The sequence below is a fragment of the Beta vulgaris genome, chromosome 1, assembly GCF_026745355.1.
Source record: "Beta vulgaris subsp. vulgaris cultivar EL10 chromosome 1, EL10.2, whole genome shotgun sequence".
Lineage (NCBI taxonomy): Eukaryota > Viridiplantae > Streptophyta > Magnoliopsida > Caryophyllales > Amaranthaceae > Beta > Beta vulgaris.
Genome location: NC_079202.1, coordinates 60,985,425 through 60,999,982, shown reverse-complemented (window position 1 = coordinate 60,999,982; position 14,558 = coordinate 60,985,425). Strand labels below are relative to the sequence as shown.

Below are 14,558 nucleotides of genomic sequence, written 5' to 3'. Positions count from 1 at the left end.
TAATAATAATTAAGGTTAACAATAATAATAATGATTATTAATTTTTTGATTTTCTACTAGTGTTTTATAAAATTAAAACAACACTATTAGATATATTAGTGATGAAAGTTATGTATAGGCAAATATATAAATATTATTTTTTTTGTTAAATTAATTATCATAAGAGATAATTAATAATCATTATTTTTAAAGGACGAATTATAATAATTATTATTCCATAAAAAATTTTGAGGGGTAATATTTACGTTAGTGGTAATATTTATGTTATTCATGGTCAATGTTTTTGTCTAATAAGGTCAAATAAGTTTCAATCAGGTTCAATAAGGTCTAATAAGTTTCAATCAGGTTCAATAAGGTCTAATAAGTTTCAATCAGGGTCAATAAGTTCCAATAAGGTTCAATAAGGTCAATCAGGTTCAATCAGGTCCAATAAGTTCCAATCAGGTTCAATCAGGTCCAATAAGTTGAATCAGGTGCAATCAGGTCCAATCAGGTTTAATAAGTTCCAATAAGTTCAGTTTAGGTTCAATAAGTTCAGTTCAGATAAGTTCCAATAAGTTCAGGTCCAATAAGTTGAATAGAACGCACCCTAAGTTGTATATGAAGAGCCAAAAATCAGCGGGTCAACAATCAACAACGGAAACCGGTATTCATTGTTGTTAAAATCCCGATTCGAATCTTACGATCTTATGATTCCACGATCCGGAAAGACTTTACCGATCCTGATCCTACATAGGATCTTAATTTTGTAGGATATTTCGATCTTACCTAACCACAAAAAAATAACATGGTATGATCTTAATACAATTCTAAAATTCTACGACTCCACGATCCGATCCCATCGAAAAAAATCATTAAAGTAATTTCACATATTGTATTTCTCCTATTTTATTTTGGTTGCATGTTACTTCAATCTTATAGTAATGAAAAACTATCACCATTTGCTAATGAAACAAGTCATTATTGATACGTGTAAATTTTTAACACGAGGTTCTCACCATTTTCTAGCATGATCAACTCTATTTTACCCGAATTATCTGATCCAATCCGACTGACCCCTACGATTCAAAGTAGGATACTGATAACATTGTCGGTATTTCAACGTTGGAAAATAGGGTGGCAAATACTATAGTAATTTTTAAGGTACTATATTGCCAAAAAAATTATAAAAATTGATTTCTCACAAAAAATAATATATAAATGATCTATTATGACAAATTATCCTAAATTAAACCCAATGTTATGTCCCCTTCAAAAAAAAGCCAATGTTATGTTAGAAATATGTTTCTAAACCCTAACCCTCTTGTTCGTAGAAGCTAAACACACTCACAAGTCACCGACACAATTAACAATTTACGCTGAGAACTTTCACCTTTTTCTACTGTCTAAATTCATCTATTCCAGATTTGTGTGTAACACGTTCAACATCTTATTTCCGGCATCAATTCAAGTTACTCTTACTGAATTTTTGTAGCAGATAAAAATAGTGTGAGGAAAGAAATTGAAGGATTTTTTCGACGAAATCGCGAAGTTCGATCTTCCAAAAAAGATTGAAGGTTTGTTTAGCACTAATATAGTGATATTACTATTATAAGTTTACAGATTCAAATTTTGTAGTCACATTTTAATTATTTGAGTAAGAATTCAGAATTTATTTGTTGATTTTGTTTTTTCCGCTGAAATAGCCATTTCTTTGTGGTTGATCACCGTCCATACTTAATTTGAAATCACCATAAGAGTAGAGCTTAAGAAAGTACTTCTAATGAATAGAGAAGCAATATAGAGCAAATTTGAATGTAACGGAACTCTTGAAATTAGATTATGAAGAACTTGATTGTCATTGAAATTGTTAACTGAACTATGTCTGATAGACTTTGTATTTTGTAATTGGTTTCTTTGATCTTGTATTTGTATCTTTATTACGAGATTGCTCGATCCGATGTTGAAGTTGATGGAGTATGTTAAGTTGTTGAAAATTGCATATTTGATGTGTTCGTCCATAGCAGGCTTCATTTCGTGTCGCGAGTGATGATTTGTTTGGTGTGAAATATGCTGTCAAAGAGATGAACAAAAAACTTTGTAACATTGTAAAACCTGAAAGAAAATTGAGCTACAGTCAAACAGATTCAGCTACTGCTTACTAGTGCTTGCTAAGCTAACTCTTCATCTGTATTGCGCAGTTGTCCGCTTTTCTCTCTGAGAATGATCTGATCAAGATGAAATAAACTATCTACGATAACCAGGATATATATTTTTTGATTATTTTTGTGAGAATGAAGAATTATATATACTTGAGATGCACCTCCCTAGTGAGATGTTAAATTGAAATTACAGCCAAAAAACAGTTGGTGCTTGTCCAAGTATACCAATAATATAGAGTTAGATCATGGTTTTATACATAGATAGACATGAGTGTGTGTAATAGTACTTATGTTTGGTTCCTGTGACCCTGTTGTGCAGTTAACGTCTCGTCAATTCAAATTGGTGATGCTTTTGCGGAGGCTTCCTGTGAATTTTTTTTTCTCTAGAAGATTTTTATCAACTAAGAACCCAAATGACTTTACTTCTTCAATTGCAGAGCTCAATAAGGTATGACAATGCTTAGTATAATTACTTGCTGGAATAATATACAGGAGTGTGCTAGATTTCCTTGCTAAAACTGCACATCTTGATGCGTTTTGCTTAGAGTATGATTCACGTTGTATTGCAACTTGCAAGTTGTTAGGGATGAGTTTTTGGTCTTAATTTTGTTCTCTGAGATAGATGAAGTATAGGAGAGGAGAGGAGGGGAGGGTACGGGATACGGTTATGTGAACTAAAGGGTGGAGCCATGGGGAGGGAGCATCTTTTTTCAAAAAAGTACCCACTATCTTTGATCGCATCTACTATTTGATGTTGCTAACATTTTAACAAAACAATGACCCTCCAAAATACCCCCCTAGAACATTGTGCCATATTCATGTGGGTAAACTATTGTGTGATTGACAATTTGAGACTTGAGAGTGGTAGCATTTGGGTTTCATCTATTATAGGTTTCATATATTTGTTTTTCATTGCCTAGTTAAATGGAGGACCAGTTAATAAATGTTGATATTAAAAGATGACTTTACTTTCTCTTATTGTACAACAATGCTAGCTAATGTCCTTTGATAGGGTATACTGAATAGGAAGCTCTCTTAATAATGTACCAACCACTAAGTGAAGTTATATTCCTTTTTTATGGTTTTTAGGAACTGGAAGATATTTTTGGTGAGCCACCTCCATCAGGTCCAATAGGTTCTAGTGACAGCAGCTTTATAACTCAAGAAAGTCAGTTTTCATCTCCTGAAATGTCTGAAAAAGGATGCAAATTAACCCATATTGGAAAGCAAGGGGAGGCACAAATGGTGGATGTCTCACCCAAAGAAAATACCAAGAGAACAGCCATTGCCAGTTGCAAAGTTTTATTGGGAAAAAATGTGTTTGATATGGTATCAGCTAATAATTTAGCCAAGGGAGATGTGCTTAGTGTAGCGAAAATTGCAGGAATAACAGGGGCAAAGCACACAAGCAACCTTATCCCGCTTTGCCATAACATTAGCCTGTCGCATGTGCACGTTGATTTGGCGTTGAATAACCGTGATTACAGTGTTGATATCCTAGGGGAAGCCTCTACTTCTGGAAAGACCGGGGTTGAGATGGAAGCTTTGACTGCTGTCAGCATTGCTGGACTAACGGTGTATGATATGTGCAAGGCTGCTTCAAAAGATATTGAAATAACAAATGTGAAGCTCGAGCGTAAAACTGGAGGGAAGAGTGGCGACTGGTCCAGGGAGGGCTAGTGGTATCCAACTCGGTGAGTAATACTGACTAGATTTTTGCTATGGTACCTGTATTGTTGCAAAAAGCATAATTTCGGACCCGGAGATATCACCATTGATAAATACTAAATTTAAATATAGAAAAAGGCAGTTAAAAAGTGTGTCTGTTTCTAGTGCCACAACTTGTCTATTCACTCCTTTTTAATACCAAGTCTTCTTTAGAGCACGTAATGTCATTTTTCAGAGCATAGTTTTGACATGCTGAAGTGTTTTTGGAAGATATTTTTGCACTTAAATCCACCATCTTAGAGAGGAATATTGCACTTAAATCCACAGTTTGAGGGAGGAATATATTGTGGTAAACAGTCATTACATATTCACATTTAGGAGAGGAAGACCATTTCTGTAATTCTTGATAGGCTATTAAGGTTTCAGGGTGTCCTACTCCTGGTGTTAGCTATAGTCGTGGAGGGCTGGAGGCGGAAAGGGTTTTCAGTGATAGGGATTCAATTCAGGTCAATGTGATCTACGGCCTCTAATAGAATAGCAGGTGCCAGACACCGGTACTTTGTTGGAAGACTTGGTTGGTAAATTGTGTTGAGTTTTCAAGTATGTTTAGACTCAGGTGGTGGTGTTTTATAAGAGTACTATGAAGAGAATGAATACCATATGCATAGCTTTCTTATGGCATCGCATAGAATATAGCACTACTCTTGATTCTTGAACTAGTCGCATGGCTTTCAGCTGGTCAGGAAAAGAAGTATGAAGAATAGACATTTTAGATGATTTCACCTGGAAATGATCTGCTATAGGTAAGCAACTAAGCATGTATGGGTTATGCCCTCCAAAGAATATAGTTTGTGGTGAATGAGTTCACCATGTTATTAGAGAAATCGACTAGTGGTATACCAGTAGGCAGCTGGTACAGAAAAAACTACGCTCAGTGAAAGAAAAGCTGAGGAATGTGCTCAATCCTATGAAATGTCTTTGCATACGGACGTAGTAATCTGGTTGAGCAGTTTTCTAAGTATAGAATATAGATTGATATGTTACGCTTGTTTTTCTCTAAACACTGCAAAGTGCGAAGAAAGGAGAAGTTAGGTAGACTTAGTGTTTTCTCTTACACTTATGGCCGTTTGTTAGACATTAATAAATGGTAGTAATGCTAATGAATTCAATGTAGTTTAATGAGAAAAAACTTGTCGATGTTTATGATAATGAGCATCCATCCTCAAACATGGTGAACTACATTGAATTCATTACCATCCTCTTATAATGAGAAAAAACTTCATCGATGGAGATTGATTGAGTGATCTAAGGGTTGTCAGCCCTCTTATTATTGAATTTTCATTGGTTAGAAATACATGAAAACATTTTTTTTATATCACTTCTCCCCTCATTTATTTCATACATATCAATCTATACAAATATATTAAAAGTCCTACATGATAATGTGTACCCGCCACGTGACACCTCTGTTACTCAAATCATGTCAATTAACAAAAGTACTTGCAATAAGATTTGAACACGTGACCTCTTGCTATTATACATGACAATTATCATCTCAACTAATTTTTAATTATGTTTTAAGTTTCCACATTATTATATTTGTACCTTTTAAATGTTAAGTTTTCCTTAATATATTTTAATGGGAATGGAAAAAAAAATGCATATTAAGTTCGGAAAACATTACCAACCAAGCAACACCCGGGCTCAAATACTAATTTTATATCTAATGTGTCTAATAATTGGCAATATTAAGAATTACTCAAACATTTTCCTTTATCGATAAATATCGAGAGTTGACTATGAGATATGCGATCTTTGATGTCAACCTCCATTATGTGACATGCAAAACTTGGTGGTCCAACAAGCCGAAGGTACGTTCATAATGTCCCCAAAAAGTCAATCAAGGTAAGGTTTCAAACATATTAATAAGGCACTTTCTTACTTCTTAGGCTGGCAATGGCAATGGCATTAACTTAAGGAAGAAGAGTGGGGAAAGAAATATAATCAATCTCGACACTTTTAGTGCTTTTTCTATCTTCCTTATCTCTTGCTTTTCCCTCGAAAGATTCTATTTGCTATCTTCTTAAAAAAAGTTTCCAAACCATTTAATTTCAATATAATGCTCAGCTCATACGTTTAGACTTTAGAACCTTTGAGGGACACGCCTTAATTATTAGATTGAAGAGATATATCTGTAATCTAAGACTCTAAGTATCTAACCATCTTTGCTTTAACAGAGGATGTCACTTGAGGCAATGATATTCAATGTTTGATTATTTAAACTTATATTTCTAACATCTTTATATTATAAACTATGTTGTTGAAGTCTTAAAGTTTTTACTATACCCGAACTTATCTGAACTAGTTCGAACTCATGTTAGTTACGAATTGAACTTGGGTAGTTTAGTTCTTGAAATAACAGATGTTATCATCAATAAATTTGGCGTTTTTTATTTTTAAGTTGTTACTCCCTCCGTTTTCAAAAGTTTTTCTTACTATTACTAAGTTTCTCTCAAAAAATAGGAACAACAAAAGAAAACGGGGGAAGTATGGGAAACTTTTGGTTCATTTGAGGGGACCAATACCCTAGTGGTATGTTGCCTATTTTTCGGGCTAGAGAAAGGATTTCTCTAAACCTTTCTCACGATCTCTCCCAATCTAGTAACTGGATGGTGGAGTAATTTTAAGAGAATCTTTTGTTATCTCTTAACAAACCATATAAATCTTTCCAAACTTTACAAAGGAAGTTTTCATCACTACGTTAACAAGGCAACAACTCTTATAGGATTATCTGCAGGTGAATGAGGTGATAAGTTGATAACTTGTATATTGTTCATGTGGTAGGAATCCATGGATACCGTTTTAGATTATTATTTTTTTTCTTTCCATTGTAGCTTTTGGTAACTTTGTCTAATTTGCTTTATAATCAACTTATGCAACTTGATATTATAGTGATCACAAATCACCCACCTTGTGCTTCTTAAAGTGCTATCTATATTAGCTAGTCTAACAGTGCTATGTTTTCCATGATTGGTATTGAATAATGGGAGACAAATATTGCTACAACCGAATGGGTAATAAGACATATTTATGCATATGAGATGGGGTTTTTACTTGTATTTAGAGAGATGGAGAAAAATAAATAAAAGGGATTCATGTGATATTTTCTGAAGTTGAATTGAAATATACCGAATAACTTATTGATCGGATAAATTAAGAGTTATAGAGGAAAAGAGCTAAAAGGGGTCATTTGTGACATTTCAATGGTGTTCAATTAAGACTAACGACTCAAATAGGGGTTAATTAAGATTTGATAACGGCATTAGGGGTTAAAGATCAAAAAAGTTATTAACCGTTAATCATTAAGGACATATGGTGAATTATTAAGAAATTGAAGGATACACGATAAATTTTAAAAACATCGAAGATATATGATGAATTAAAAAATGGGTTGTCGGATGTATATGGTGACAAATCCGATAAATAAATTGGTGGCAAGACAGTGTGGTATCACTGGTATGTGTGTAGTGGAAATGTGGTTGGAGGGAGTTATAAATAAAACGCGGATCTACATCATGAAAGTGTCCTGACTTGTAAAGGACTAAAGGAGCATTAGTTTCTCTAAGACTCGTAACCATATTCCTCCTAACTTTATCCTTCATAACTTGTGCAAATTTGCAGCCTTAATGACTTAATCTATGTGAAGTATGAACATGCTAGCTTTCAGTTCTGTTGCCACATCATCCAATCTATCCATATGTTCCAATCTAAGTATAAATTATAGTAATACGAAACAAAATGTGTATGGTCAGAGATCATGATATTTTCATGACAAATATCTTTGATAAGAAAGTCCTCTTTCTTGTGAGTATTGAGTAATTCCATACTGAAAAGTGATGTGAGTTGCTGTTTGTTGTCTTGATGTGCTTTCTCTATTGAAGGGGGCCATGGGGCCGACTTTCTTTCAGTTCTACTTACAGCTCGTTTGGTAGTTGGTCATAAATGGTGGTAATGGGAATGAATTTGTGTGTAAATTTGTGAAAAATATCATTGTCCATTTCCATGGTAATGCTAATTTATCCTAAAGTGTCCAATTTCCTTCTTGAATTTTCATTCTCATCCAATACCACCTTGTAGGTGGTAATGAGTGGTAATGAAAATTGCTTCCCCTTGGAGACAAAAACACAAGTTTAGGGGTGAGATTGCTTGTTCATGGAGAAAAAATGCTTCCCCATGGATATTTTAAGGGTGCTTCCCTAATAAAATTACACTTAAAGTTCATTCCCATTACCGCAATTTATTAACGACTACCAAACGGGCCGTTAGGGTAAATTTATCAAGACTCAACTCTAAATTTCAAACTGTGTCATATCAACTTTTCACTAGTTTTTAATTCTTCACTCTTTTTAGTTTTATATTATATCCCTCAAACTCACTTCACACTCATTTCAATTTTAAAATGCAGTTTGAAAAACATGTGGCACATCTTTAGTGGGTAATAAAACTTTCCATTGCATGCTAGAGTCTTGTGTTGAGTCTTGGATTTTAAACCCAATTTAAGACTTTTTACAGTTTGGTGTTACAATAATGTCAAGTCTTGACAAGACTCATCTTCAGGCTTCCTTCAAGACCCAACTTAAGACTGACGATATACTTACCCTTAGTTGCAATATTTTAAGTTCTCTTATGGCTGATCAATTTCTTTGACTTGTATATGAAACAAATTTCATATGAAGAGGTCGGATTTATATTAATATATATTTATAATCAAATTTTTATTACAACTTTTATTATTATGTCATTCGAGATTTTAATAGCGAAATTTTTCTATCTGCAAATGTGAAATTAAAATGTTCCAACTAATGAAAAAAGATAAAGTAGTTTTTCTATGTATGTTTTTTTTTCTTGTATTTGTGATAAGGTTGATAAAAGAGTATTAGGTGGCCATCTGCATGCGGAGTATTCTAATGCATAGTCTAGAAGTATAAAGTGTAAAGAGGAGATATTACAAGGTTCAATGTAAAAATGAAAGTACTAAATAAATGATATTGGCCATCTAATAAACTGCTTTTTTTGCTTATCTAAAAATATGCTTGATGTTCTAGTTGCCAAAAGATTAGAGGAGCTTTTGTATGTTTCTATGATGTTTGCAATTTGCCATGAGACTTCTCATAATCTTTGCACTATTTTGATGATTAGAAGATTGTCTCCTTTAGTTGCAATTTTTTTTATCCCCCTTGGATAGAAAGTAGTATTTCTTGTTGAAGGGTAGCACATTCTGTTGCATACACTTGAGCTTTTCATAGATTGTAGGTACATAATTTGAGAGTCTTCTCTCCTTGATCGCGAATGATGATACCAACAGTAGCGAAAGAGGAACGAAGCGATCCATTGAAGTTGAGTTTGAACTAAGATGTGGGAGGCGAGTCCCCTGCCATCAGGATAGATTGATTGAAATGGGAGAGTGAGGTTGTGGATAGTATGAGAATACAATGAATCTATTAGGTGACAGTGGTCGATTGAGGTTCTTATTTTGCTATTTTACCTTGTTTTCTATTCTTGTGTTTTAGACCATACAAAATAAACAAGTATATAAAGTGAACAAGTTACAATATCACACTACTACTCTATTCGTTGTAGTATTTCTTCCATTTTTTCTTCCGTTATTCCATTTTGACTTTTAAATTTGGTTAGTTAGCTTATCAATTTAATATTATTGCTCCAATAGATAATAAATACACTAATACTTTGATATGTATACTTCTAATTCTCAAAAATGTTGTATGCATAAGTTTAAAGACAGTATGAGGGTTAAAGTTGGTCTAGTGGTTGTGAAGCTCTCCTTTCACTCTTATAAGACTGTGATAAAGGTTCAATTCTCACCTTACGAGACAATTTCATTTCTTCCATTTATAGCAATGGAATTCTCCTTACCAAATTATATACTTCAAAAAAAGTTTAAAGACAGCATAACTTTGAGTGCCAATGTTACATGATTAGTGGAGCAGTAAAATGCAATAAATTGGGCTTAGCCAACAAACGGCTTGGTCCGTGATAAGATTACTTGGAAACTAAAAGGCTCGTCTTCCCATGCTCTTACTTACTCCTCCTGTCTGTATTTATAATTTTGACTTATTACTGTACGTATCTAGTATCTACCCAACCAACAAGAATCAATTAAAATCGAACTCTCACCAAACCAAGCACCACTTGCCAATCCACAATAATATATCTGTCTTCCTCTAAGCAAATCTAATGGCTATGTCCCTATTATTGTAATATTTAAAGTGATTTTACCACGCAAAAATTAACTATATTAGAACAATTTGACTATATAGTCTATATCATATGAAATTAACGATAAAAGAATTAACTATATGATACAAAAATTGATTATATAAAAGGTGATTATGTTATACGAAAACTGAATATATCAAATGAAATAGATATGATTTCTAATGTACAATAAGTTATTGTAAATCCAATTCATTCAAGTTTTTGTTTGGTCATTTTTACCAAGTAGTACTACTATACTAAAAGTGATAAGTTTACTGGTGTTGGTCGAGTATCTAAATTCTAAACGGAATTTTTTCACAGTAATTTTAATTGCGGGAGATATTAAACATAATTCTAATTTGGTACCGATATACTGTTGGAGTCTCCAATGGATTTTTACTATGAGAGACCAAATAAAACTCTGTCTAATCAACACTTACGATATCGCACATGTTATGACTCATACATTGCAATTTTATTTACTTTCCGAACAAAACAACATAATTCATCGTGTTACTTGCAACATTCTTTAATAAAGGAAGTTGCATGGGCCTGTTTTCTATCTCTTAACATGCGCAACTTTTTTCTATCTCTTTGTATCTCTCCTATTCCTAAATTATTGTGCAATATTTCGATGTTGCAAAATGCAAGGGCTTCTTTTCTACAGATTATTTTCAGTTCATTTTAGTTAAGCCCCAACTATCATTTCTATTAGTTATAATTTAATTCATTTCAGTTCAATTTGGTTGCAATTAGTTTAGTTCGATTCAATTTAGTTTAGTTCACTTACAATCAGTTCAATTCAATTAAGTTCAGTTGTTTTATGTCGAAAAAAACATGCCCCATAAAATAAAATACAAAGGAACTATTATTTTGAGCAATCACACCTTTGACATAAACAAATAATAAGTCGCGAAATTACGTCTCCACTGTAGTAAAATATTATGAGTCCAATTTACAAATTTCCTTGGTCGAAAGCTTATTCAGCCATTCTCTGTCTTAATTGTTTATATATATAGAGAGAGTTTGAACTCGATTAATTTACAAATTTCCGTGGTCGAACCAAATTTTTAACCATTATGAATTTCAAATATTTACAAGTAATTATGTTCATGACCATTCTTGGAGGCTTGGATCAGTGGATGATAGGAAAAAGTATTCAACGCACCGAAGCTTGGATGGAGACAATCTAGGTCACTATATATCATTTGACTAGTACAAATGCCTCACTTCGCACATGCTCTCTCATAAAATTTCTTGCATTCCTACCTAATTTCCAAGAGCTTATATAATATATATGCACCTAAAATTAATATGACAAGATAACAAAAACACAGGTTACTAGAAGGAAACCAAAAAAAACAAAATGCACCGATTAACAGAAAACAAGTTTTTATTATATTAAAAATACTCTTTTCGTATTTTATAATTTACCCACTTTGACTCATAACACTATTTACTTTTATTATTTAATCATTCTTTACACTTTATAGATAAAGAAAAATACAATCATCTAAATATTATTACTCAAAATTTTACTTAAAAAATGTAAAAAGCCAAAACTGATAAACTAATAGTGGATAAAGGAAGTATCTACTAGTAGTATACTCCTACCTCCGATTTCTATTAAGTCTTGTTTGGTTGTATATATGAAGTCATACTTCCTAGAAAGTTATTTTTTCCATGTATTTGAAATTCCTAAGAAGTGTAAAATTGTGTTTGGTTGATAATGGGAAGTAAAACTTCCTATGGGAAGCTCTACTTACCTAGTAGGACCTAGGTAAGTAACTTCCTAGGAAGTGCAAATTTCCATTGCCAACCAAACAACTTCATATACTTCTACTTCCTAGGAATTTGCACTTCTCATGATTTGTTTTGTCAACCAAACAAGGCCTTAGTTTATATGTATTTCTTTTTCGAATGTCCCTTATAAGTTTACCTATTGTTTTGTTTCTATTTTTGAAATGGAATAACTAACTTTTTATCACATACATTCAATTTTAACATAAAATAATAATTTCTCTTTATTTCTGTATTGTACAATATTGTTATTACTAAAACTTTATGTAAAAAAACAGATAAACTAATAAAAATCAGAGGAAATAACATACTCCCTCCGTCCCATAATATAGTGCTTGTTTTTTTTACACGGTCACGTAACTTTGACCTTTAATGCCTCCAATTCCGCATTAATAAAAAATATAAAAAGTTGATATTATAAAACTACACATTGAGACGAATATAACAATATCTCACATGAATATGTTTTCTTATATATACAAATGAGAATATTCGATTAAAGATTTTAAAATTTGACTCATCAAATATGTAAGCACTATATTATGGGACGGAAGGAGTATTCCTATTTCCAAAATGCAAACCGCCAAAATGATTTACCACTTTTCTTCTTTTTTGCGCCTTTCCTCGTGGTCTCACATTTATTTATAAAACACTCTCTGAACCCACTTCACTACTCCATGTGATCTCCTGTCTTTCTCTTTCCTTCACTCTCTTCCAAACCATGGAACCAAAAAAAATCAACCTTTTCCTCATTTCCTTCATCTCCCTCCTTTCTCATTCTCTCTCCTCTTCCCTTCAACACCAAACTCTTACCCTCAATTCTCTCCCTAAACCATCCTCTCTTCATCCAGACCAACAATGGGTCCAAACAACCCAAACACTTGAAGAACTTGAGCTTTCAACTTCAATCGATTCCACCTTCACACTACATCTAGAGCATTTAGATGCTCTATCGTCGCACTTGACCCCGGAAGAGCTATTCTCTTTCAGGCTCAAGCGCGACGATGCCCGAGCGAAGACTATCTTCGCTCGGGCACATAGTAGCTCGCGTTCCGCCCATAAACATGGGCGGAACGCGAGCCACTCTACCCGAGACTTTAGTAGCTCTATAGTCTCGGGTTTATCCCAAGGTAGTGGGGAGTACTTTACACGCCTCGGCGTTGGTACTCCCCCGAAGTACATGTACATGGTACTTGATACTGGAAGTGACATTGTATGGATACAATGTACACCTTGTAAAAAATGTTATGATCAAACAGACCGTATGTTTAACCCGGTTAAATCCGGTTCATACCGGTCTATTCCATGCCGGTCTAAAATATGTCAGCGGTTAGACCAACCTGGGTGTACACTACGTGGCAATAAATGCGCGTACCAGGTGTCGTATGGTGATGGGTCGTTTACTATGGGAGAGTTTGCTTCTGAAACGATGACGTTTCGTAGAGTTAGAGTTCCAAACGTTGCGCTTGGGTGTGGTCATGATAATGAAGGTTTATTTGTTGGTGCGGCCGGTTTACTCGGTTTAGGCCGGGGTAAATTATCTTTTCCTACCCAAACCGGAAACCGGTTCGGGAGAAAATTTTCGTATTGTTTAGTAGATAGATCAGCTTCGAGTAAACCGTCATCGGTTGTTTTCGGTTCATCAGCAGTCTCCCGAACCGCGGTTTTTACACCGCTAATTAGTAACCCGAAATTAGATACTTTTTATTACGTGGAATTAGTTGGGATTAGTGTGGGTGGGTCCCGTGTTCCTGGTATTACGGGGGAACTTTTTAAGATTGACCGTACGGGTAATGGAGGTGTTATTGTTGACTCGGGTACTTCCGTGACCCGGTTGACCCGACCCGCTTATATGGCATTGAGAGATGCCTTTCGGGCCGGGGCTACCTCGCTTAAGTCGGCTCCTGGGTTTTCGTTGTTCGACACGTGTTACGACTTATCGGGTAAGACCGAGGTTCGGGTGCCTACGGTGGTTATGCATTATAACGGGGCGGATGTAGCATTACCCGCTAACAATTACTTGATCCCGGTTGATACTTCGGGTCGGTTTTGCTTCGCTTTTGCCGGGACAATGAGCGGGTTGTCCATTATTGGGAATATTCAACAACAAGGATTCCGGGTTTTGTTTGATATTGCTAGTAATCGGGTCGGGTTTTCACCCAATGCTTGTACTTAAATTTGATTTTATTATAATATAAGTAATTTTTCTTTTGTAATGTACTTGACAAAAGAAAGAAAAAAAAAAAAAAGTAGTGGGAGTAATTTTAGAAAGGTAAGTATGTTGGTTAGTGTGCCACTATCTAATGTTTTATTTTTGCACCATAGTCCACATGATGGAGGGAATATGTGTCCTACAGCTGGGGGTAATGTTAAAGAAATGATAAAAGAAATCAAGAAAGTGTAGTAAAAAAAAAAGGGTATTTTATGAATGTGAAAGCATGTCATGAAATTAGCCTACTTTTCTTGGTTGGTGTGTTCTAAGGTGGTAATCAAGCTGTAGTTGGGGCAAAAGGTTTATTAGCATATTCACACTCTTTTTTTTGTCATGAATGTGAATTTTTAATGAAAAAGTTGGAATCTATTGATGTATGGGAGTTCTCTATGTGATCTAAAGAGTAGCTCAATTTTGACTTTTGTGCTCAAATGATAACATTTTACCATTTACTTGTGTTG

The 14,558-nt window shown here is 34.1% G+C and overlaps 2 protein-coding genes across 3 annotated transcripts; both read left to right on the top strand.

Annotated features, from left to right (window-relative positions):
* Positions 1–1,241: 1,241 nt before the first annotated feature.
* Positions 1,242–9,458, top strand: LOC104882882 (cyclic pyranopterin monophosphate synthase, mitochondrial). Of its 2 annotated transcripts, none has more exons than XM_010667370.4 (4): positions 1,242–1,556; positions 2,461–2,589; positions 3,231–3,835; positions 9,123–9,458. In XM_010667370.4, exons 2-3 carry the CDS (start codon positions 2,488–2,490, stop codon positions 3,819–3,821), a joined length of 693 nt encoding a protein of 230 aa, XP_010665672.2. In that variant the 5' UTR covers positions 1,242–1,556; positions 2,461–2,487; the 3' UTR covers positions 3,822–3,835; positions 9,123–9,458. The 2 variants fall into 2 exon arrangements, with proteins under 2 accessions (XP_010665672.2, XP_010665621.2); XM_010667319.4 differs by having other exon boundaries at positions 9,116–9,458.
* Positions 9,459–12,544: 3,086 nt separating this feature from the next.
* LOC104882986 (aspartyl protease family protein 2) lies at positions 12,545–14,101 on the top strand. The gene has a single exon (XM_010667454.4). It carries the CDS (start codon positions 12,607–12,609, stop codon positions 14,059–14,061), a length of 1,455 nt encoding a protein of 484 aa, XP_010665756.2. The 5' UTR covers positions 12,545–12,606; the 3' UTR covers positions 14,062–14,101.
* Positions 14,102–14,558: the final 457 nt, after the last annotated feature.